This window comes from Perca fluviatilis, chromosome 1 (genome assembly GCF_010015445.1).
Source record: "Perca fluviatilis chromosome 1, GENO_Pfluv_1.0, whole genome shotgun sequence".
In the NCBI taxonomy this organism is placed as follows: Eukaryota; Metazoa; Chordata; class Actinopteri; order Perciformes; family Percidae; genus Perca; species Perca fluviatilis.
The window spans coordinates 18,158,648-18,183,861 of record NC_053112.1 but is presented as its reverse complement, the minus strand read 5'-3'; the positions used below and the strand labels follow the sequence as shown (position 1 = coordinate 18,183,861).

General features: G+C 38.8%; 1 protein-coding gene across 1 annotated transcript in view; it reads right to left on the bottom strand.

The window, feature by feature from the left end:
• LOC120560388 (complement C3-like) overlaps window positions 1-25,214 on the bottom strand; it is a 45,472-nt gene that overhangs the window by 2,701 nt on the left and 17,557 nt on the right. Inside the window, exons 16-39 of the mRNA XM_039803248.1 lie at window positions 24,292-24,421; window positions 21,796-21,864; window positions 21,158-21,355; window positions 20,935-21,052; window positions 20,732-20,820; window positions 20,250-20,389; window positions 17,003-17,215; window positions 16,349-16,412; window positions 16,159-16,248; window positions 15,852-16,055; window positions 15,440-15,515; window positions 15,148-15,307; window positions 14,917-15,012; window positions 13,953-14,103; window positions 11,521-11,606; window positions 6,223-6,300; window positions 5,971-6,117; window positions 5,697-5,759; window positions 5,075-5,156; window positions 4,915-4,963; window positions 4,709-4,799; window positions 4,516-4,605; window positions 4,327-4,429; window positions 515-604 (exon numbers count right to left, since the gene is read on the bottom strand). Of these exons, the coding sequence (XP_039659182.1) occupies window positions 515-604; window positions 4,327-4,429; window positions 4,516-4,605; window positions 4,709-4,799; window positions 4,915-4,963; window positions 5,075-5,156; window positions 5,697-5,759; window positions 5,971-6,117; window positions 6,223-6,300; window positions 11,521-11,606; window positions 13,953-14,103; window positions 14,917-15,012; window positions 15,148-15,307; window positions 15,440-15,515; window positions 15,852-16,055; window positions 16,159-16,248; window positions 16,349-16,412; window positions 17,003-17,215; window positions 20,250-20,389; window positions 20,732-20,820; window positions 20,935-21,052; window positions 21,158-21,355; window positions 21,796-21,864; window positions 24,292-24,421 (2,677 nt within the window). The remainder of the gene's footprint in view (window positions 1-514; window positions 605-4,326; window positions 4,430-4,515; window positions 4,606-4,708; window positions 4,800-4,914; window positions 4,964-5,074; window positions 5,157-5,696; window positions 5,760-5,970; window positions 6,118-6,222; window positions 6,301-11,520; window positions 11,607-13,952; window positions 14,104-14,916; window positions 15,013-15,147; window positions 15,308-15,439; window positions 15,516-15,851; window positions 16,056-16,158; window positions 16,249-16,348; window positions 16,413-17,002; window positions 17,216-20,249; window positions 20,390-20,731; window positions 20,821-20,934; window positions 21,053-21,157; window positions 21,356-21,795; window positions 21,865-24,291; window positions 24,422-25,214) is intronic.

The following is a 25,214-nucleotide window of genomic DNA, read 5'->3' as shown; positions in this document are numbered from 1 at the left end:
GCATATCACCAGGACAGAGTTGCTATCCATGGGGGACCTCTACACCCAACGGTGCAGGAAGAAAGCCAAAAGGATTATTGAAGACGCAAACCACCGCATCCACAAACAAGGCTCAGGGACAGCTTCATCTATATATATATATATATATATATATATATATATATATATATTTTACAGCATGTAAGCATTGTCATTTTGAGCATATTAACATTAAGCCTAAAGTGTTGTTGTGCATAGGTACAGCCTCTAAGAGCCACTAGCATGGCTGCAGACTCTTTATCTTGTTTAATCTTCTCTTGGCCTTAAGTCCCCCAACAATAATACCCCCAACAATAATACATTGCTGCAGTTTACAGACAATGCATGATGATAAGCCCCACATGATGGATTAATGCTTTATCTCTATGAAGCACAATGTTAGTGTTGGGTTTAGGTGATCGTTCAAGAATTTCAGATATAACATATTTATGTTTACAGACAACGGATTAAGTCAGTTTGACATCATCCTGGTTACCTTCTGCACATGTGCATTCATCATTTGTGCAGAGCCGCAGCAGCTTTCCAGCTTTCCTCTCTGGATGGTAGAATTTCACACAATTTGTTTCTGCAATGGGAAAGAAAGATTTCAGAATATGTATGTGACGCACACAAAATGTATGGTCACATTTGATGTAATTTTGTCTGTTTTATTGTGGGATAGACTCTTTATAATACAGCATTACAGTGCTGCCAGCAGGGGGCAGTGTAGCACTGTGCTTCGCACTCACGGACACTCTTTGTGAGTGGACTCTCGGTGCTTCGTCATTGTGCTGAGCGAAGAAGCTGCATTGAAAGCAAGCACTCGTCTTCTGTCTGATATTTTCTCCTGTTATACAGGTTTGTGAAGCTTTAAAACTTGTATACCTATACAGATCTTGTTAAGCAGTTACATTTGTAACGTTAGCTCAGTTTGGTGGAGGGAAGATTGTACATTTATATGGTTTGTGTACAAGTAGAGAAAAAGTATTGTTGTCCTTGTTGTCGCGACTGGCTCAAAATGGCGCCGGCAGTGAACTTTCCATTGAGATCAAAAGAGTAAAGTAAGATTTAAATATTTCTTAGTTTTTGGCTCCAGCGTATTTTAGGTTGGTTTTAAATGCATATTTGTGATGATATAGCAGCTCGTTTTAAATTAATATGTTGTTGTTGTAATCTGATGTATATTTTTGGTGAGCTAAAACTTCACCAGTCTTCAGCTCAAGCAATTGTACAGTACTGACAGCCGTCAGTGGCAATGTAGAAGGTGTGTTTTCTTTATTTTACATTTTAAGAGGTTAAATAAGTGAACAGCCTAAAGATGCTATGTTTATTGAATGGTACTTTCTTTTAAGTGGTTGTTAACCAACTGAAATGCTAGCTCAGTTATAGGTCTGAATGAGGATAAATGTAGTAGGACATATAGAAATTGTAAATGAATTGTTTCATTTGAAAGCTAAGGAGAAGGCTAACTAGCTAGCTAAGGTATTTTGCTTTGTTTCTTTTGGATTTTGTGTTGACGTTAAATGTATAAAAGTGAAAGAGAAACAAAAAGAGAAATATTTTTGCATATTAGCAAATAAAGGATTCTGCTGAGCGAAGCTGCATTGAATGCAAGCACTCGTCTCCTGTCTGATATTTTCTCCTGTTTTACAGGCATTCTTATCTGCTTACGGGTTCTCAATCTGAGACCTGTAACATGTACGCAAAATAATTTAAACTAGAACTGCAAGCAGTTATCACGGGCCCAAGCCTGTGATGCCAGTCGCCCCCGACGCCCCGGGGAGTTGCGCCAGTCGCCCCCGATGACCTGGGGAGCTTCCCCAATGCGGGACCTGAAGCATTACGTGGGGGCAACCGATTGGTGAATATCGAGAGGTTTGATGCACAAGGTCTGCGGTACTCTGCCATTGCAAATGTAGTGGTTAACAGTTCATCTCCATGCATATACAGACTACCTTTAACAATTATCTACAATAAACAAACTTGTTAATCCCCCTGACCAAAGGGGACAGCAGAGAGAAATGAGAGAGTGACTGAGAGGGTGTAGGGGGGTAGGCAGGTGTGGTGGTTGAAAGAGCAGGGGAGGTGGTCAGGTTGTTGTAAATGGTGTCATAGGCGCAGATTTATTTTTTCATCCGTGGGTGCTCACAGGCGCAAGCCCTTTAAAAAAGAGAAAAAAGTACTCAAAAATAGTTTGCATTTCAGAACCTTAGGAAATGGACAGCGCAAAAACCCACACGCCTATTAACTCGATAATTTAGCCGTAAAGTAGGCTTTCAACAGCGCCACTTCTCACAAATACAGATAGGATTGGAGATGAAAAGATTAACTGGCACGTAACCGTGAGCGGCTTTGTGGGAAATTAAGCACCAACTGCAATGTTTAATTGCACGGTATCAGCGCCTATGAATGGTGTTGATTTTGGATTGAAAAAGTGGGAGAAAAGAGTTACATTCGTCCACTCTGAAGGTTGTAGAAACTTTGTCAGGTGGGTTAAGAAGTTTGTTTATTGTAGAACACCAGGGGAGCACGCGAAAGCCAAAACCCAAATGTAACGGAAGGAGGTAAACATCAGTAAATATTGAGAAGTGTGAGCTGCAAGGTCTGTGATACATTCCCATTGCAAATATTCCATTAATATTGATTAAAAGGGCCAAAACACTTATAGGTTGATTATAGCGCCCCCTAATGGCTCCGGTACAGAGCCTCAGAGTGGCAAAACATAAGTTTCGTGTGGATTTCATTTACTGTGGCAGAGATATTGCAATTGCAAATTTCCCATTGAAATGCATTGAGTTATTGGCCAAAACAAATAAACGTTGCTTATAGCGCCCCCTAAAGGCTGATATACGCCAAATTTGGCAAAGAGCATCGTAGTGGGATGTTGAACAAGGATCTCAAATCCTTTGCTGATAACATTTAACTTGGCAGAGATATGATAAAGTTAGTGTTTAGTAGCTAGCTAGGAACATTTCTTTGGTCGTCAAATGTGCATACTCAAAATCCTTGAGTAACTTTTGGTCAGATCCATCTGGAGATGCTATCTACCAGGTTTCGTGCAGTCACACGGCCTAGGACAAGTTCGAAAAAGTTGGTTTTGCGCATTGTGCGATATTGCGAAAAAACTTTTGAGCAGAAATGGGCGTGGCCTATATCATGTGATTCGGATTTATTCAAGGAAGACGTGGATGTAAGGTTTTCTAATGTGCGATGTGTAATGTGGGAGTTAAAGGCAAAAAAACATTATAGCGCCACCTAGTGGTCCACATGTGTAATTGTTGGTAGGTGTGGTCCATGACCCATTGTCTATCTACCCTGTAAATTTAAAGTTGTTCACATTAGTGTAAGTGGTAAATTTAGACTTAGGTCCCATAGGCCACGCCCACTTTGACCCCTCAGAACCCAACTCTAGGGTTGGCCTCAGGAATGCCCCTAGATGGTACACATCAAATTTTGTAAAAATCGGATGAGCCGTTCATGAGATATAAACTTTTTGTACTTGTAGCGCCCCCTAGTGACCCCTTTTCGCAAAACGCGTGGGGGACCTTCAGAGGGTCATGACGAACAAGAATCAAAAGTTTGGCATTGATAACATTTATTTTGGCCGAGATATGGCAAAGTTGGTGTTTTCATAGTTAGCTACACAAATTAATTTGTGCGTAATATGCAAAATTTTTATCCTATAAAAATAATTTTTATTAACTTTTTGTCAGGCCCATCTGGAGATGTTACCTGCCAAATTTCGTGCAAATCAGTTGCACGGTCTGGGAGAAGATAGAAAAAGTAGGTTTTTGATTCATTATGATTTTTTACGATAAAAGGCAGAAATGGGCGTGGCCTATATCACGTGATTCAGTTGGATCCAGGGAACGCGTGGATATATGAATTTTGAATGTCCGGTGGGAGTTATAGGGTCAACTGCGTTTGTTTCTGCTATAGCGCCACCTAGTGGTGGAAGTGGGTCAATTGTTGCGCCTGAGGTCCTTGCGGAGTTCTGGAGTTTGGAGTTCCTGAAAATGCCAACCCCCCACCATGTACGGTTTAGGCTGTAGTCTGAGTTTTAGGCAGAGAAGAATAATGATTAATCCTTAGAAAAACAATAGGGTTCCACAGCCTGCTGTGCGAACGGCGTAGCTCTGCTACCGCCGGTTCTTGCAGACTCGGGCTTGGACCGAAAAGCATATAATAAAAAAAAGAAAGCATATAATAATTGTAATAATGCCTGCTTTTTGTGTTATCTACTCTGACATCTATTGGCAGAAATGCAAATGGAGGCATTATATGTTTCAAAGTGTCTCTGAGACTCACGGTCATAGTATTCATATACAGACACAGAAGCTGGTTGTAAGACTCCCACTTTCAGCTTCTGATGGATCCTAAAAGTGATCTCCTCTGGTCGTGTGTGAGAAACCTGTGGAAAAATGTGAGATAGAGATAAAGAAAGGAAGAACGAGGCAGAGAGAAAAAGTACAGAGGTAGGAAACAGTGATGTCTAACCTTATCCAGGTAGATGATGAGTGAGCCTCTTTCTGACAGGACTGTGTTCATCTCATATTTTGCAATGATGCGGGCTCGTCCTTTAGATAGCTACACACACACACACACACACACACACACACACAATCAAGACAACTTTCTAAACCTTAAAACACAGACTTTTATTTCTATGTGTATCTGTACAAGTTCTTACTAAGTCCAGGTCATTTGTGTTAACGGTGAAGCCAGTTAGCAAGCCAATATCCAGGATTGACATGGTTGCATCACTGTCATTGTCCTTATACCTGCACATAGAATGGACAGAATAATTAAATAACAGAAAAGGGTAATGCAGGGGCTAGCTGGTCATAAATGCCCATGTTAATGTAACTGTCAGTATGACATCTTGATTATACTTACATAACCTCTATTCTGAGCTTGTATATGTTCTCATCCTCATCCATTTTCTCTGCAGGAGCAAAATAATTTATTGAGTAGTTGAATATTTTGTTTATTTGTTTCTCATAAGGTAAAGTACTTGGCAGAAGAAAAAACAACAACAGAGAGGGTACCAAATTACCTGGGAGCAGCTGCACTGACAAGTTAAACTTCTGACAGTCACTGTCCTTTTCTTTAGGCAGAGCGTAATACAGCGACACCATCTGTCAGACAGATAAAAGTGCTGTATATGTGATGAACTGATAGACATCTACATTAATAATATCTAAAATAAGTCTTTGGTCTTTACAGAGATTCAAAAAGGACACAATAATGGAGAAATACAATGCTAATTTTCAGGTTGATTCTTTTATTTTAGGGAACTTATAGAAACATTTTCTATGTCTCTGTCACATAATGTTAGCTTAGTATTTATGCATACAAACTCTGTAAACTGTAAACATACACTCTGTTTTACATTTGTCTTTACAGGATACCTGCCAACATTTAGGTTGGGCGGGGCTAAAAAGGGAAACTATTCAGTTCTACTGTGCTTAAATTTGGTGGTGTATTTAAATGTTCTGTCCTGCCCTGCTGTTTTTACAACAACTAAGCTAACAGCTACGTTAGGTTAGCTGGTCAGAATCCTTACTGTTTCACAAAATGAGACAAAATGATTCAGAAATACAAAATTACTGTAAAATACTGTAGGTCACCTGTCACAACAGATGATAAAACTCAGAACAATGACAAATTGTACTTACTGTCACCGTTGCTTCCCCTGTGCCCGTGGCAATTACTTTTACATTCTGGTTTATACCGTTGATCTGGTGGATTTAAATATGCAAGCACACATGCACGCACACATGCACGCACACACGCACAGACACACACACACACACACACACACACAGACACACACACACACACACCCACACACACACACACACACAGGCATCCGCAAAAAAAAACATACAGAAAACATCAGGCATGATGATATTAATGAGCCACTATGAGTTTGTTTGTGTGTCTTCTCACTTTAGATGTTCTGATGTCGCTGTTGTCCTGGAAGATGAACGAGTCAGTGGTTGGGTCCAAGAAGATCTGCATATTCAGAACGTGCCCAGATTGATCGTCAATACTAGTCCAGTACTCCGCTAAAGCCTGGTACACCATTATGGTAGCCTAGAGAGAGAAAGAGTGAAGGACAGGAACAAGATTTAGAAGAAATATAGGTTATGAGCTAACATAAGCTGCAGGTATCAAGATGAAGAGAGTGGTCTGTGTTACCTGAGTTGATCCATAGCCTCCGTCAGTCTCCATCTCGGTGGTGAGCCAATTCACAATAGGGCTGGCGTCTTCAAATGCCTTTATTAGCAGAAGGCAAGTCAGTGGTTGAAATGGTCTGTGGTTGACTTAACTTTGATAACTTCAGTATAACTAGAGATAAGTCCTGATTCTTTTACAGTTATACTTTAGACTGTAATCTGCCAGTTTTCCAAAGCCTACCATAGAGCTTTTAAATCATGTGTTTGTATTATGACCAAGCATAGGCGTAAATCCCAGGGGTCGGGGGGGGGTCAGGACTGCCCCCCCCCCATCTAAGGGTTGTCCCCACCTAGAAATATCATTAAAAACCATGCTGTGTATTGTGAATAACATAATAATGTATACTTAAAATATCTGTGTAAGTAGTAAAACAATACAAACCCCCAAAAATGCTTTTTAAGTTTAGACACATTTTTAGTCCCCCCTCCTTTGCCTCACAGAAAATACATAAATACAATTGTTAACAGAATAGGATGTGGCATTGCAATAACAAAGAAATGTCAATATGTAAATCAGGAAACTTTAAAAATAATAACAGAGTCATTAATATTATGTCATTTGTCATATTGCACCGAGGTGTGGTCCTCTGCAACTAAAAAGGACTTAACTAAAATTTAGGTCGCGCAAAATAAAGCAGCGAGACTTGTACTGGGCTGCTCAATTAAAACAAGTAGAGATCAGATGTATTCCACTCTTTCATGGCTCACTTTACACCAAAGAATAACAGTTACTTTAGGTACTATGATATATAACACATTGACAATGAAAATCAATGTCACTAATCAATTAGTGTATTGCAACTCTGTGCATAATCATAACACTAGAAAGGCAAATACTGGTCATATAACAATCCCTTATCCAAAAACAAATTTTATGATGAAAACTGTCCTGTATAGAGCTATTGTCATCTGGAATAACATTCCTATTGAAGTGTGTCAGCTTTGTAATAAGCAGTCATTTAAAAGAAATCTTAGATGTTTTGTGTTGATGTAGGTTTTTATATGTTTTGATTAAAGTAATTATATTAATATTGTATTAATATTTAGTCCTACTATGAATGGAAACTATATTGTATGTATGTATGTGTTTGTGTATGTATGTATAGATATGAAATGTGTATATGCGATTTTGTTATGATTGAAATGTGTATATTGTTGTTGTAATGTAATGTAATTATTTTTTAGAATGGACCCCAGGGAGACTAGCTGATTGCATAGACTTTCAGCTAATGGGATCCTCAATAAATAAACAAAAAAAAATAAACAGTGGTTTGGTCCACTGCATGCTTTACACACACACAAGTCCGGCGGACCACGGGAGTGAAGGTGTTTAATAGCTTGTTGGATAGAAATGCACCCACTACAACTAGCGTTAACACAGCGATAAGCCTAAAGTTATGTTTGTGAACTGATATTAGGGTTAATATTGAAGATCTACAGTTGTGTTTTGCTCAATATAATGTTAAGTGGCAGATCGGTAGGTTTGCTGCAGTTAAATATATATCCTATGTCCCAGACGAAACGTGGAGGACGCAAGATCATTTTATAATTATAATATGACCACGTGGTGAACCTATGAACCTAACTCACAGACATCTGAGATTTGTGTTGTTGTTAACCAGATAAACTGAGAGAGAAAACAAAAACAGACATAAGATCCTTTTTCAGTACACCAAAACATCAGTACAATAAGTCCTCATATAAAGACAATTTGGTAACATCTTTATAAGAATAGGTACTTATGGAAATACTAACGTCGCTATGTCACAGGCAAAGGAGAAAGAAAGAACTGAGGAACAGGGAGACCAGGGACAGTCAGGTGTAGAGTCTCAGGTAAGTGTGTTGAGTTTAGTTCATATTTTTGGAGGTGTGTGGCTGTCAGGGTTAGCAGATGAGCTTTACCAGTAGCTCACAAATATACATTATGATCAGCTAATTTAACACGTGTACAAAAGCATTGTATTTCTTTTATATGGGGACACTTTTGTGGCTTGATTGTAAACTTAAAAATAAATTAATGGTTTTAAAGAAGAATACTTTGGTCAATTTAGCCAGCTTTTTCATTGAATCAAGAGAAACACTGAAAAGAAGGATAATGGTACAATCTCCATGCTACACTAATGATAGTGTTAAGGCTTTCCTCTGTGTACACATATCCTTTACAAGTATAATTGTGGCTGTATTATTTGTGTCCCCTTCAAAAATTGCTCTTCAGAAATTTTTTGTTAAATGAGATTTACGCCCATGTGACCAAGGTTATAATTGTTAACGACAACTAACGAAATAACGAAAACTAGGTGGGGAAAAAAATTGTCGTTAACTGAAATAAAAATAAAAACAAGGCATTACAAAAAACTTGGGAACCCAGATATTCCAACATTCCATGTCAAATTGAACACAACATAGTCCATGCCTCTCGCCTGGCATCAGGGCGGTACCGAAAGTTGGAAGAAAGCAGCAGAGTCCTATTTGATTATCAGTGTCAGATAAAAGCAAGTGCCTTGCAGTGGAAGGTGGTAAAATGTGTAGACAATTTACTAAAGAGAAAAATCCCACGAATTTGAAAGTACATTTGAGAAGCGTGCACAAGGAGTGTAACCTAGCTTACCTTAACAAGGTAAAGGAGAATGCAAAGCCTCCTTTCCCCGAAACAGAAGCTAACCCCGGTATTGGTTAGCTTTGTATTGGTACAGGGCCTGGCAGCATGACGGAGACAACCGCAGGACATTTAATGTACCGGTGTTATTGTTGTTGAATACATTGTGAATACATATTTCTAAAATTGTATGATGTTTTTGTTGAGTTATTATTACACAATACTTTTTCTGACCTTTTTGAATCTTGCCCCTGACAAATAACCCATATTACAAAAAAGACTAAAACTAACACTAAAACTAATAAAAACTAAACTAAAACTAATAAAAACTAAACTAAAACTAAGCATTTTCACAAAATAAAAATGTTACTAAACTAGCAAACCCAGTTTAAAAACTAATTAAAACTAAACTGAATTTGAAACAAAAAGTCAAAATGAAATAAAATAAAAACTAATGAAAAATGCAAAACTATGATAACCTTGATTATGACACAATCAAACAGCAGAAACTTGAAACTTGTATGATAAAAGCAAACAATGACAAACTACATGACTTTGTTTTTGCCACATTCATGTCATTATTGTGTGATTATGCAGAGCAAGATGTTCAAATCAGTCCCTTGTTTTATAACTATGTCATGATATATATATATATATATATATATATATATATATATATATATATATATATATATATATATATATATATATATATATATATTTAAAAGGCGTTTGACACAAACCTTCTCATTCAATGTGTTTCTTTATTTTCATCACTATTTACATTGTAGATTCTCACTGAAGGCATCTAAACTATGAATGAACACATATGGAATTATGTACTTAACAAAAAAGTGTGATATAACTGAAAACTTGTCTTATATTTTAGATTCTTCAAAGTAGCCACCCTTTGCTTTTTTTGATAACTCTGCAAACCCTTGGTGTTCTCTCAATGAGCTTCATGAGGTAGTCACCTGAAATGGTTTTCACTTCACAGGTGTGCTTTGTCAGGGTTAATTAGTGAAATTTTTTCCCTTATTAATAAAAAAGCAAAGGGTGGCTACTTTGAAGAATCTAAAATATAAGACATGTTTTCAGTTATTTCACACTTTTTTGTTAAGTACATAATTCCATATGTGTTTATGCATAGTTTTGATGCCTTCAGTGAGAATCTACAATGTAAATAGTCATTAAAAGAAAAAGGAAACTCACTGAATGAGAAGGTGTGTCCAAACTTTTGGCCTGTACTGTATATATATATATATATATATAAACCTTTATTTTTCTAGGAAGTCACATTAAGATTAAAACCTCTTTTTGGCCATGAAAGGTGTGATGTGACTTCCTAGAAAAATAAAGGCTTTATATATATATATATATATATATATATATATATACATATATATATATATATATATATATATATATATACATATATATATATATTATATATATATATATATATATATATAAACCTTTATTTTTCTAGGAAGTCACATTAAGATTAAAACCTCTTTTTGGCCATGAAAAGGTCACATAGCAGTATCCAACAACAATAAATCACAATAGCAACAATACACCACAAAAATGATTTCAAGTTTAAGTTTAAAATAATTTAAAGAGATAAGTGTCTCAAGTTTTAGCTTGGCCTGCAGACCGTTCCAGGACCAAGGACCGTAGTAGAACAGGTTTGTTTTAGCAGCTTATGTACTGATAAGAGGTACTTTGAACTGGATCTGTCTATAAGTCAACTCAATACTAAGTCATTGCAAAAATGGGAAGAAAAATGCTTTCTATATATATATATATATAATCATAAAGGGCTCTGTGAAGTGGTCACCAGTAATGTAACATGAGCCAAATTAATAACTGGAAAAATATGGTTACTTAAAAAGTGTAAAACTGAGGCAGTTACACTGAGAGATACTTTCACCGACTTTTGTTTGCAAACCCACTACCCTTAAGTTGCTTACACACTGACCAGACGGCCGACCGTTGACAGAAAAGCCAGTCAAAATGATCAGTCTCCCCGTGTGCAAAAAGTGCACACCAACAACAAGACGAGACGAGACGAGACAAGACATAATACATCTCTATAACAGCAGGCGGCGCTAATCTGTATTATTGCCCAAGAAATGAAAACCGGCAGCTGATTGGACGAACGCGTCACATGGGTTTGTTTTCTCCGGAAATTCAAAGCCAGACTGTCATGGCGGCCGTTCAGAATACGATCTTATATTGTACTAAAATAGTTCACTGAAACATGTTTCTGAAAACATTTTAAGCGAGGAAATAGGCCATGCAGTTGCTGAATCTGTCTTCATTTCAGCTCAACAAAGGTCAGTTTAAAAGATTTTCGTCAGATTTTGAGAGACTCTAGTCACCTCATTCTGCTCGCCATTTCCAGGTCAGTCCCGACTGCCCTGCCGACGAATGAACATGTCAGGTCGGCCAAAATGAACGCCGACAGCCCCCGGACGACGGCACGGGACACACCGAACAGACTCGAGTCACTGACCTCGCCAGACTGTCCAACGGCCGATAATCGGCTGTGTGTAATCGGCTGTGTGTCAGCACCTTTAAAGTGAGGTAGCATGGATGAGGACTCAGTTGTATGTTTTCTGTCAGAGTCCTGATTAGACATACTCAAGTGTACATGCTCACCTTGGCCTTGACCAGAGCGAGAAGAGCGTAAGCTGTGGCCTCCCGTGTGTAAACGTCTCCATTATGTGTCGGCCAATGGGACAACCCTGAGGAAGACATACACAAAAATCTTTATAATACTATGCTTTACCTGAAACAAGGTTAATTCACTAATAATTCCCCACTTCCTCATCTTAAATATTGAATTGTATAGAGATAAAATACAAAATAAAGTAAAATCTGCTTACTTTAAAGAATTTTAAAGGGTTGATAGAATGACCTTGTCATAGTTGAATTACGACAGTTTGGTGGGTAAAATAGTCATACAGAGAACCTCAAAGTCCCATTGACACCTCTTTCCTATGCAAATCTCACAATTTGAAACTGCTGCTGAAAACGGGCGAATCTCAACAAAGCTACTACTTGATATCAACTCGGTGGCTGTACCTTATTTGGCTCTACCTTTGTCACGCCCCATAATTTACATAGCCCACTGATCTGAGGCCAGTTAGTCTTCTGAATCATAGGTTGCGTAGATCTCAGAAATTGTATACATTGTTCGTCTGCTATTTCATGACTAAATTCACTTCTAAGACTTTTTTAATGCGAGAAATCAACTATGTAGAGCTCAAATATGGGCCATTTTACGAAAATTGATGGCTCATTGCAAATTTGGAAGCTCCACAATCTGATGTGACGGCTGCCTCCCGGGTTTGCTGCCCTCCCAGTCGGCCTCTCCACCTTCACAGACCCGCTATGAGCTGGAGCTCTGTCAGGATCTCACACACGAGCTTAGCTGCAAGCTGCGCTGTGTACTTTAGAAAGAATAAAGTTTGGAAGTTTTTCAAGGATATTGAAAATGAACCACGTCGTAAATGCAGTGTTCCAGGCTGTACAACGGAAAAGAACGAGTAGATATCGGACAATGGAGCGGGACTTTTGGATCTCGGCGCAGCGGCGCAGTGATGCAGCGGCGCAGAGGACGTGCCTGCAGGGCTTCACTCTCCGCTAAATGTCCCCGTGCTGAGACACTAGCTACAGGTGAGTTGTGATTTCTCGGTGGAGGTTTTTTATGTTCGAAGGGTAACGTCAACACTAGTTGTAATGAAAGTGTCTAGGAAGTCTATAGGTAACATTAACAGACAGTGTATGCCTGTGTCTATGTGCCTGTGTGTGTGTGTGTGTGTGTGTGTGTGTGTGTGTGTGTGTGTGTGTGTGTGTGTGTGTGTATGTGCTGTTCTGTGCTGTGCGCCGGGCAGTTTTGTGTGTGTGTGTGTGTGTGTGTGTGTGTGTGTGTGTGTGTGTGCTGCGGGGCAGTCCTGTGTCTGTGTACAACCAATCAGCGCGCAGCTCATCTAAATATTCATGAGCATACCATATATGGCAGAAAAGCTCTCGTTGAATGTCCCACCAATTTGGAACAAAAGGGTTTGTTCTGAGGTGGGACATTCAGTGGAGAACGCGTTCACTGAAAGCCACGTATTGCACACCGTCAGACTGGCTGACAAAATCTCCCAGGACTCTTCCCATGTGTTGCATGGGGAGTACCAACTCCTGCCCTCCGGGAGATGCTTTAGGGTCCCAGACTGCAGAAAGAACAAATATAAACACTCATTTGTTCCTCTGTCAATATCTCTGCTGAATCAACACAGGAAAGCAAAGAAGTGATAGTTCTCCCTATTTTTACTTTTATGTAATTTTACCTTTATCTATATATGTATGGCTATTTAAGACCACTCTTGCAGGGCAGGGCCCCCCTTATATTAATTAAGTATCTATGTTTTATTGATGCCTATATGTTTTTAGCTTTTGTTTTTAGGTTGTTGTGTGGTGATTGTTGGAGCTTGTATTGCAAGACAAATTTCTGTGTACACGGACAATAAAGTGCTATCTATCTATCTATCTATCTATCTATCTATCTATCTATCTATCTATCTATCTATCTATCTATCTATCTATCTATCTATCTATATATCTATTATTCTAAAGCCAATTCACAGTGTTGCATTAGGGAGCATAGAACAGCACCCGAAATCTACCAAAGTACCTGTTCTTAGTTAAAGATAGTTGAATTCAATGCATAGCTAAAATCCCATATTGTGTCTGCTCTTTTCGGTATTGAGAAGTACTACTGCTAATCATTGTTATTATGCTACCTTAGATGTAAATATTTGAGAGATTAAAATTTGATACTTAAGATTTGTTATTGAAAGATTCTTACCAATGTACTAAGCAGGACATTATATGGCTGAAAAATAACATCAGTTCTGGTGGAGAATCTATGAAAATAAGACACTTTTTCTAAAATACCTCAAACATATTTTTGATATGTTGGGTTTTAATACCACTATTACAGTTATTATTTGTGGATGTGTGGTATTTTTTAATCTATTTATCACACCATATATTCTGTTTCTGAATTTTAATTTAAGAGTGTTGCTGTGTGACGATACCTGGGGCAACAAACTTGTAGAGGAGCCGCTTGTTCAGTTTGTTTTCATTGGCCAGGGCATATGACGTCATGGCAACAGCATATGGGTTGGTGAGGTTGGGCAGAATCTTTTGCAGATACTTCACTGCTTTGGCTATACTGCCTAGCAGACCCTGGACAGAAGGAAAAAACAGGGTCAGATAACAGTAGTGAATCTATTTAAAATATATCCACTTCTGTTCAGGAATGCTGTATCATTTTAACCGTGGACAATAGCTGAGACTGGATTGAAAGGCAGCAAGATATTTTGGTGCCTCGCTTCGACATGTCAACAATCAAACCGAGAAAAACGAGGCCTCGTTAAGCACCACTTGTGTCAAAGAGGTGTCCGTGTTGTGAAAATGGGATGCATTTGTTAATCTTCTACATTATTTAAAAGATGTAATGTAGATGTAGACTGAGGGGTCACTTTTTATAATACAAACTTTATTAGCAAATTTCACTCCAATTTGAATGTTTCAACTGTTTCAAAAGAATCATTTTAGCAAAATTGACCATTCACTAAACCCCTCGCTCTAGGGAGCTGGGGACCTTTTGATCCAGTATGGGAATGTGGTAGGAGCGACAGTCTTCATACAAGCAGTTTTTTTTAACAATTCTAAAACTAAAGAAACAAGAGAAAAATTTAAGGAATCAACAAAACCATGTCTTTATCTGGTCTAACATAGGCTGCAATCGCTAGCATGTCTGTGTAACATTACCTAAAGTGGTAACTAAATGTTAATTCCAAGGCCAAAGAGCACATCATTACCCAAATACATTAACTTAAGTGGCTAATGATAATGTTAAGACTAAGATGACTAACACATGATTAACAAGATGATTAACACATTTGTGTTGCTCAACAGTAGTGTGGAGTCAGTAAATGAAGAAATGAAAGAGGTGAGGGAAAAAGAGAAAACATTGTTTGCAGATGAAGTACTCACATGAACACTGGCAGAACATATTTTGCGAGTCTCCTGCATGGCAATGAGGCAGAATGCTGTCATGGAGGCATCTGAATTTTCGCCTGCCACATCACCCTACACACACACACACACACACACACATACACACACATATTTGTTCATACTCATATATGTAATTGTATTCATCTCGATCAGCTGTTTTTGTAGCACCAGATTAAGATTAGATGTCAATGAAATCAGTGCACGCACAATCATCTCTCCATGGATAATCAGTCCAACTTCTTTAAACGAGCCGTCAGGTTGCTGTGCTTTGAGAATCAGACTCTTGATGGCGTCACAGATGTGTTGACTTTGCACTGCCATCAGATGGTTTGCCATGGCAAACACCTTGGCAACATAAGCTGTCAGCCTTAGAGAGGAGAGGAAGCTTAGTTTCATTCATTCACACATGACAAACACCATCCTCACATTGTCAGAATCTAAGTTAGAGGAGGATGTGCAAACAATTACATATGAGTTCAAGGATGTTTGGATGCCTCACCAGGTGCTGCTCTTTTGATCCGGCCAAGCAGAAAAAGACCCATCATCTTTAAGGAAGACAAGCTGATTCAGGTAGCCTGGACACAAACAACACACAACTAGTTTGAGAAGTCCTGTTACATTCTGTGATTATAGCATCTTTCGAATGATTCTGCTGGCATAGGTTTTTGTTTGTACTGACAACCCTGGTTAAAACATGGTCTATGAGTCTATGTTTTGCATTCAGACTATTAATTCTCAGTGTCCCTAGCTTGTGTATGTGGGGCAAGGATATAACATACATTACTGTCTACCACACTGCCTTTTTGATATCAATTCTACCAATCAGAAGCTTTAAAATCCCACACGGAGGGGAATCAATCAATTATTAAGATTTCTGGTATGTGTGCAAATAAATACATCTTTGAGCCCACCGTCGTTGATGTATTGGAGGGCTACTTCACGTTTCTCATGGCCCACTTTTTCCCACTGGTTGGTTTTGTCCAAATATATGATTGCAATGACTGGTAGGGTCATGCTGACCATGTTCTGCTCTCCACAGCCACTGGGCTGGACGATCATAGAACTCACAGCGTCCGCGTTAACGGTCCTCACCAAACGATGAACTTGATTTTTCCCTACACACACAAAACATACACCACACACAACAATTTAAACCCATGCAAAAGTGCATTGTACAGGCACTGTATGACATAACCCAAATATAACATAATATCTTACCTGTCACAGAGATATGTGTGCTAGTAGGTGTGTTTCGGACCAAATATTTTATAGGAATTCCACTGTTGAGAGTTACTTCTTGTTTACCAGCTAAAGGGAGAAACAGTGGGAAAGTTGGGGGATCAGGTAGAGAATGTTAAAAACATTACTAAATGACTACATTATGTGGCTAAGTAATGGGTAAACTCACCTACACCTTTAGTAGTGGGGTCTATGAGTATAATCTGAGAAGATTTAACCAGTACGCCTTCAGGCTGAAAAAAACAACAGTGAGGACAAACATTAGAAATAACAACTATTTTGTAGCAATCTTATCTGTCTGATGACTGATTCATTTAATTAACACAAGAGTTTGCTCTTGGTTTACTGTTTCCAACCGGTGGCAGTCAATGTTTTTTTCCACACGTAACAACAATAATTCCCTAACCTTTAACTCATGGTTTTTATTGTAACCACAAGGAAGAATTTGTAGTTGTACCCCCAATACTTATTTTAACCCAAATTTTTAACACAAAACATGGTTATTTTCCTAAACCTAACCAAGTCGTTTTTCTGCCTAAACCTAACCAAAACCACAGCGTTGTCGTGTCATAAAATGGATTGGATGGAGTGATTTTGGATAGCCCAGACAAATCAAGCAAGTGGCTGCATACAACATCCCAGCTGAACATCTGTCCAAATTGGTGGCAACAGCCTGAAAGTAGCCGCACATACTGTACATTCCAACCATAACGTTGTAAATGTAAAGTTTAACTTTTTTATTGCAGGTTGAACATTTAAGAGAACAGTTCTTATATGGTATAAATAAGCTTCAAACCCCCTAGATGGAGTCTGTTTTTCTTACCACCACCAGCAGCTTCTTCATGATTCCATCATTGAGGGAAGAATCTTTAACAGATGCTTTGACCTCAATGCTATATTTTCCTTCTTTCATGGGAATAATGATGAAGGGTACAGCTAGTGTAGTTTGGGCCCCCATTTTAACCTCCTGGCGATACCTTCCACGTTTAGAGGCTGAACTGCACACATGCTCCTCATCAGTCAGATCCACACGCACCTTGAAAACGAGACAAAGATGGAGAAAGAGACTGAAGTATGTGCAGTTTTTAAAGATAAAAACCCAATGGAGTGAATAGTAGGATCGTAATCATCAGTTTTATTTTAGGTCACCTAACAATGATGCATCCCTAATTTAAAGAAATGTAATGCTTGATGCTCAGAAGAATGGAAAACACACTGTATACATTAGTACTAGTTAGTGTTGTTTTCGTCAACAAAAATTATGACAAAATATCGTCGTCAACGAACCTTTATCATGTCATGACGAAAACGAAACGAGAAGCAACATAAATGCTGGTCATGTGACAATGACTATAATTAAATGTATAATGCAATATTGTTGATGAATAAAAACGAGACTAAATGTTTTTTTATCTATTGCTAAAATGTCTCTTCATTTTTGTTGACCAAAACGAGATGAGACAAAATGTTATAACGTAAGTAAGTAGTAAGAACACTTTATTTATATAGCACCTTTCACAGACAAAAGGGGTCACAAAGTGCTTTACAGTAAAACAAAAACAGAGCAAAGACAACACATACAAAGCTATATGGCTAATAAAATGCTTGTCTAAAAAGATGAGTCTTCAGGTGTTTTTTAAAGGTTTCCAGAGAATCCAAAGCTCTCAAGGCTAAAGGGAGAGAGTTCCAGAGCCCTGGGGCCACCACCGAAAATGCACGATCACCTCTTGTTTTAAAATGTGTTCTAGGAACAATTAAGAGCTCCTGGCTTGAAGACCTCAAAGAGCGACCAGGAGTGTGTGCGTGCAACGTCAAAATGTTATAACGTTATTTTGTCGCAGATGACGTTACTTCTTAAGTCCTACTCGCAGCATTATTTAGAATATGCAACTGCGGTGAGTTAGCTAGCGTAAACGACAAAAAAGTCTGACAGAGAAAGGGACCGATGACCGGCCAGCCAGGTTCATCTTTGGTAACGACATTTGGAAGTAAGAAATTGAGATAAGTCAAGACATAAACGTAACGTTACTTTCTATTTTAGAAAGCTAATGCCAACTCATGATGCTGTGGTTAATGTGTCTCATTTTAACGTTTGCTTTAAACGTTAGCTACTGGAGCTGAAAACGACTATCTGGTGTGTGTGTGTGTGTGTGTGTGTGTGTGTGTGTGTGTGTGTGTGTGTGTGTGTGTGTTTGTTTGTTTGCATGAGAGAGTGGGTAAAGTGGGTTCTTCCTACCTGACTGACTGACTCCATATGTACTAAGCATCCCTTGTTGGCCAAATACTGTAGCTAGTTTTGTCATTCACATAGCAATCTGAATTTGGCAACAACATGACTTTGAATATTTTATTCTAGACCAATACATACATTTAAACAAATGGTATTGGCATTAACATGCCTCCTGAGACTACTGCTTAGACCACTTCTGTTTTGATTATGTAGACTTTTTTTTCTTTTACGGACAGTCAAGTCACTCACTAAGAGGTTGATTTACTGTGGTAAAAATCATAGCAAGGATTTATGGTACTTAATATTTACAACAGTTAGATTTTACAGAGGCTGCATCTGTCCTGCCATTGTGTCTATTTGTGTGCTAGATTCCAGAAATGGCAACAGTTAAGCAAGTCCCACCCAAGAAGATGGACAAGCCAACTAGTGCTCAGGATTTCTTTGCCACAAGGAGGTACAACTTTAATGTATTATTTTTTTCCTGGCATTGTCATGTGATGCTGTTTTATTTTAATTAAATGTATGTGTGTGTACTTCTAACATGTTTGGTTGGTAAAATAAATATGTTGTAAATTCAAATCAGAGCGTCTTCCGTGTCTGGGATGGATGTATTCTTGAGTCTATAAGGTAACAATAATATAATAAGATAACCTTGTTTGAAATGGGTTTGGCTAAAAGAGTTTTTTTGTTTTGTCTGTACTACAAGGTATTTATACTATGTTGACTGGGTTAAATAGAATTGCATTACTAAAAAGAGACTAAAACTAGTCTAAATGTCGTCAGTTTTTGTAGACTAAAACTAGACTAAAATGTTATCAGTTTTCATCGACTAAAACTAGACAAAAATAGTCATGGATAATTCTGACTAAATTAACACTAAAATGCTCAGACTTATAGTCAACTGAAACTTGACGAGAATAAAAGGAGTATGAACGTGACTAAAACTAATAAAAATAAAAATGACAGCTGGACACAAAGACTAGACTAAAACTAAAATTAAAACAGGCCGCCAAACATTAGTACCAGTAAGGTTGCCTCAGTTCTGGGCCCGACCACCATGTGAGCAGCTAAAAATTGACGCCTAACAAAAAACATAAATACATGTCGTTATAAGCTGCTTGCACAATCGCCTTAACGGTCGTCAGTTCTCTGAGGATGGTCTGGAACTGGAAACACCAGAGCAGAGTAAAGGCGCTGACACACCAAGCCGATAATCGACCATTGGACTGGCGAGGTCAGTGACTTGAGTCTGTTCGGTGTGTTCCGTCCCGTCGTCCGTCCGAGGGGCTGTCGGCCTTGATTTTGGCTGATTTGACATGTATAATCGGTGGGGTGGGCCCTGCTGCCAGTCAAACTCAAATGACCCATCTGATTGGTAGAGTGCTAACACGGAAATGGCGAGCGGAATGAGCTTGACTAGAGTCTCTCAAAATCTGATGAAAATCTTTGACACCGACTTTTGTCGATCTGAAATGAAGACAGATTCAGCAACTGCAAGGCCTATTTCCTCGCTTAAAATGTTTTCAGAAACACGTTTCGTGAACTATTTTAGTACAATATGAGATCTTATTTTGAACAAGCCGCCATGACAGTCTATCTTTGAATTTCCGGAGAAACCAGACCCACATGACGCGTTTATCCGATCAGCTGCCGGTTTTCATTTTTGGTAAACAATACAGATTAGCGCCGCCTGCTGTTATGGAGACGTATTACGCCTCGTCGCTTTGGTGTGTTCCGAGGCACTTTTTTGACCAACTCGGGGAGACTGATCAGTCCAACTGCCTTTTCTGCTGAGGGTCGGCCATCTGGTTAGTGTGTCTGCAGCTTTACACTGACTTACGGTGGCAGGATCGGGGCTGTAGTTGTGGAGGATTGCCTTAATTTCCAGCTGTTCTCCACGGACAGCAGAGTACGGCAGCCTGAGATCAATGAAGAATTCTTTCCGGACAATGACCTCTAATGGCTCGCCAACACAGATTCCTTTAAGATGAGAGGGACAAAAAAACAATGAAACAGATAGAGAGGGGGTGAAATGTAAGGGATGGGAGCGGTTTAAGGCTAGATGCACAACTACAGCACAATAAATCGTTAAGTCACTGAATCATAGTCTATTCACGACTTTACACTTCCGGGATTACTGCATTGCCAAAAGAAATTCCGATTTCACTCATTTGCCCAAGACGATTGTGATTGGTTAAAAGAAATGCCAAAGAAAACAGAGCACGTTTTTCTCCCATCCTGGAATGTTTCGTGGACTTGCCAGACCCTCCTCCGCAGCGCTGTGGAGTAAGGTCTGGCAATGCAAGACTACTGTATCCTCACCGTGAGTTTTTGACAGACTAATGCCAGTGAACTGCCAGGTTGTGACTGAGTCTTTCAAAGGAACATTTTTCGTCAATGTTGTGGTGTCACTGAAACAAAGAAAAGTTTTAACACTTTGAGAGGTAAAGAATAGCTCTACATCCTAGTGGTGTCATTATGAAGTAATCAGTGTATTGTTTGTGTCTATATTTTAGTTGACTTACCAGTTAGGGTTTTTGTGAGGGCAAGCAGGCAGTTTGATGTCTGTCCACAGCCAATTTTCAGGGAACCCGGTGCGAGAATTAATGTCCCTGCTGTCCATGTAACTGTCATCCTCCTCACCTAAAGTGTCATCAAAAATGTTACTATTTTGACTGTTTTTAACTAGCAGTATGACCATGAATAACAACCCAGGGCTACCCCCCATCCCATGTCCCTGTGTCTTACTGCGAGCCAGTATGAGGCTTTCCTTCTTCCTCTCAGCTCGCAGGGTTTCCATCTCCTTGCAGCAGTGCAGGAAGGCTGTGGCACAGGCTGCACCATCACTGATGTATTCGCTGCGCCTCTCACAGGTGTATGAGAGGGGGGTATTCCTCATGCCATCCAAACAACAGACACGTTGGAGTTGGTCTTGATATTGACTCACTGGAAAGAAAGAGGGTTGTGGAGGAATGACAGTGTTAAGAAGATATGGAGGCGAAAAGAATGGTGAACTGGAAAGCTGTTAGAATTTTTTATATTTCTTATTTAATAAATACAAAATATTTTTCTAGTCAAATCAATTTTAATAAAATAGAGCAAAATTACAATCAGTACAACATGTGACACACTATCCTAGGACAAAAAAATTGAAAAGGGAGGGTAAAACCTGCAAGAAATGAGGGCTCCCTCACTCTTCAGTATGGAAAGGAGCAGTATGAAGGAACATAGACATATAAAGTAAATGCCGTAAGAAGTAAAAAGCCTCTCACTTTTATATTTCCACTAATGTAAAGCATGGCAAAGATAAGCATTGTAAAAGTCAACGACAATGACAGAAGATGACTGTATGTGGTTATTGGGTAGTTTAGAGCTATGATTCTTACCTAAGCTGGTTGTGATGTCCATAATAGTTGCAGCTCGTTTTCTCCTGCTGGGGGCCGGGCATTTCAATTCTGGAAACGCAACAGACAAGATCCTTAACAGAACCCAACAGTTTGGAACTAGACTTGAGTTTTGTACTGTATAATGTTTTGCAACCTCTGGAATGTGCCCACAAGGAACCTATCAGGGGAGGAATAGTATACAAGCAGGATGCACCAGACATCCTAGACTCAAGTCTAACTCGAGTCACATGACTTGACTCGAGTTAGACTTGACTTGAAATTTTAGGACTTGAGACTTGCTTGATAAACTTTCATAAAAGACTCGACTTGACTTTGACTTGACATTCATGACTTGAGACTTGACTTAGACTTGAGTCAAATGACTTGAAATTACTTGACTTTGTGTGTATTTCTGATACTGAGGAGGAGTTAACTTTACGATTTTAGAAAATCCATATACAGATGAGAAAATTTGATTAGGTGATCTGATTGGGTGCTGTTGAATGCGCGGCCGGGAACCCATTTATAATATTACCAAGTGACGCGGCAGACCAGCAGTAAACGAGACTGGCTACAGCTACTAATTTAACGTCATGGATCCCTTTGCACCGAAAATAATAAAGTTTGTCTATAAGGATTACACATCTGACCAGGCAAAGAAGAAACGAACGGAGACTTGCGTTGCCTGTAAAGTGCTACCAACACACAGCAACGCATTTGTAGTAGGGTTTAGCGAGCTGCTGAGGGAGCTTGGCGTTGAGGATTTGATCTGCGACTTTGCAAAGAAAAGACAAGAAATTAGAACTTCTAAAGGTAAGAGCTATTATGCTATCTGTAAATTGAGTAGGTTAATATAATCTGTTGTGACAGTGCGACCAGATAATGTACATATTTTGTTTAGTTTATCGAAATGCCATGCATATCAGACGTATTGCATCATAATTTTGTGATGCTGCTATAGGCCTGTGTGAGACTTAGTTGTCAAGTGCAGTATATGTTGGCTTTTGCAGTTTGTGAAGTTGCCAGCTGACTAAGTGAATGATATTTTGCAACCTGCACTCAGCTGTGTTGTGTGATGGCATTGTTGTATCTTCAGTCAATCACGTTTCAGAATTACTATTGTGCTTTGTGATTTTTAGTGAATACTATATTGCCATAGTCTTGAGCCATACAATGCTTTGGTATGATTTAATTCATTGTAACATTGTCTTGTGATGTGTGAGTCAGATGGCACTACATGGTTTATTGAACTGGAAAGGCATTCTTGATGCCTGCTCAGCTGGACTAGTCATTCATCTCTTTTTTTATTATTTTTTATTCGATAGTGACAGTGGATAGACAGGAACGGGGGAGAGAAAGAGAGGGAATGACACACAGCAAAGGGCCGCAGGTCGGATTTAAACCCGGGCCGCTGCAAAGAACTCAGCCTACATGGGGCGCAATCTAGCTGGGGGAGTTAGAGGCCCCCCCAAGTCATTCATCTTTTGACCAGTAGTGATTTGGCATGTGATTTACGTATGTATACCTATTTAGTTCGCTGTGCAGTACGCACCGTACCATGTAGCCTACTTCATGGAGGAGGATTAAAACTAGGCACACACACACACACACACACACACACACAACACTGCACTCTCTCACACACACCACACACATACACACATTCACTCACCAATATTAACTTTTCACTCACTCTCTCTCTCACACATGCACACATTCACTCATAAATACACCCACAAATATTAACATAGGCTATACTATCCACTCCATCCATGTGATAGCTAAATACAGTCAGTCATAAAGTCAATCCCTCCAAATTATGCAAAGGTGGGGAGATTCAGCTACTCTTAAAGATTTTTTTTTTCTTTAAGATAAGGAAAGGTTAAAGGATGCGTTTCTGTCTCATAAGAGTGAGGCATGTTTGAAGAATATTATTTGACTTAGAAACCATTATACTTGAATTGTTTGAATGAATTTCATGATTTGATGTCATGTTTGAGGCATACTGAACAAATATGTATTTTGATTTATTGTTGGCCTAATATCAGTTTTAGTTTTTTTATCCGTATGAATTTAAACTGTTCAGATGTATGTGGTTTGGACAGAATGTCAACAACTAGCACCTCGTCGTTGTTCAATATACTTGCACTGGTTGTTTTTTTTCTTCACCCTAATCCGACGGAACAGCAATGGTAGGCGGTGGAAGTTGTTTTTTGAACAAAATTAATTTAGAATTATTTTATATTGGGTGGTACAGGCATACATCTGGTGACAGTATGAATGCAGGGCCCTGACGCGTTATGATATATTAGTGTGTCTGTGAATATGTGAGGGGGCTTATAGTGAGACATTAAAATGAATACTATGAAAGAGAACCCCAAACTTTTGCACCCTCTTTTTCCTGCTGTAATTAGGGATGTTTCAGTGGTAAAATAGCAAAGCCTAAAGAGGGGTATGTTCTGGAAGGGAAGAGAAAGTAGTAGAAAGTAGTGTCACCTAGTCTGTAGGGAGTCCCAAAAGCTGTGTTGGACTCAAACAACAGCCCAGCATCGTAGAACACACCCATACCATCGTTCCCTCCTCCTGGTGTGCAACCTGTGTCGTACTTCTCTACAATATCCCACACCTGAGCAGACAAGACATAGGGTTACACTAGTTACACAAGTTGAACAGACATATTGTAGGTGAGACTAATGGTTCAGTTTTAGTAGCCATTGCCACAGTTTGTTGATCAGACACAGAAGACACAGAACTTCCCTTTTTCCAGATAATTTTGGTGAGAGTATTTGTGTGGTGTGGTCAAAATGGGAAACATACACAGACAGCAATTACACATAAGGCTGCCATTTATAATAGCACTAAATGGCTTATAGCTAGAAATTAGCTCATTCATATATGCTCTCTTACTCTTGTGCACAATAAAGACTAATAAACTGTAGTTATTCTCAAACATACCCTTCATTTACTAATGTGTTGTGTGTCCCTAAATATACAGTTGTATATTCAGTATCTTGGATATAATAAACATTAAACACACTAAACTGAATGAAACACTGCCACAGCAATGATCTAGAAATAATTTCATATATCACTCTGCTCTATGACACCAAAAAAAAAAACATTGATTACTCCAAAATAAGCAGTCACTTAAATGAAGAAAGTACACATATCTGTGTAACATTTCAGTAAGGCTACTGCAATATATGAACTATAAACTGTAACCTTCTAACATTTTAACACAAGCATCATCTTTAACAAGTTTAGCTCAAAACTTAAAGCTTTCTGATGAACATTTAAACCTGTGGTCATATAAATCCACACATGAAGACAAAGGGAAATAATAAAGGCAATTACTTTAGTATAATTTACGCACACAGGTAATCTACAGGTAAAACAAAACTAGCTGTAAACTGTTAAAC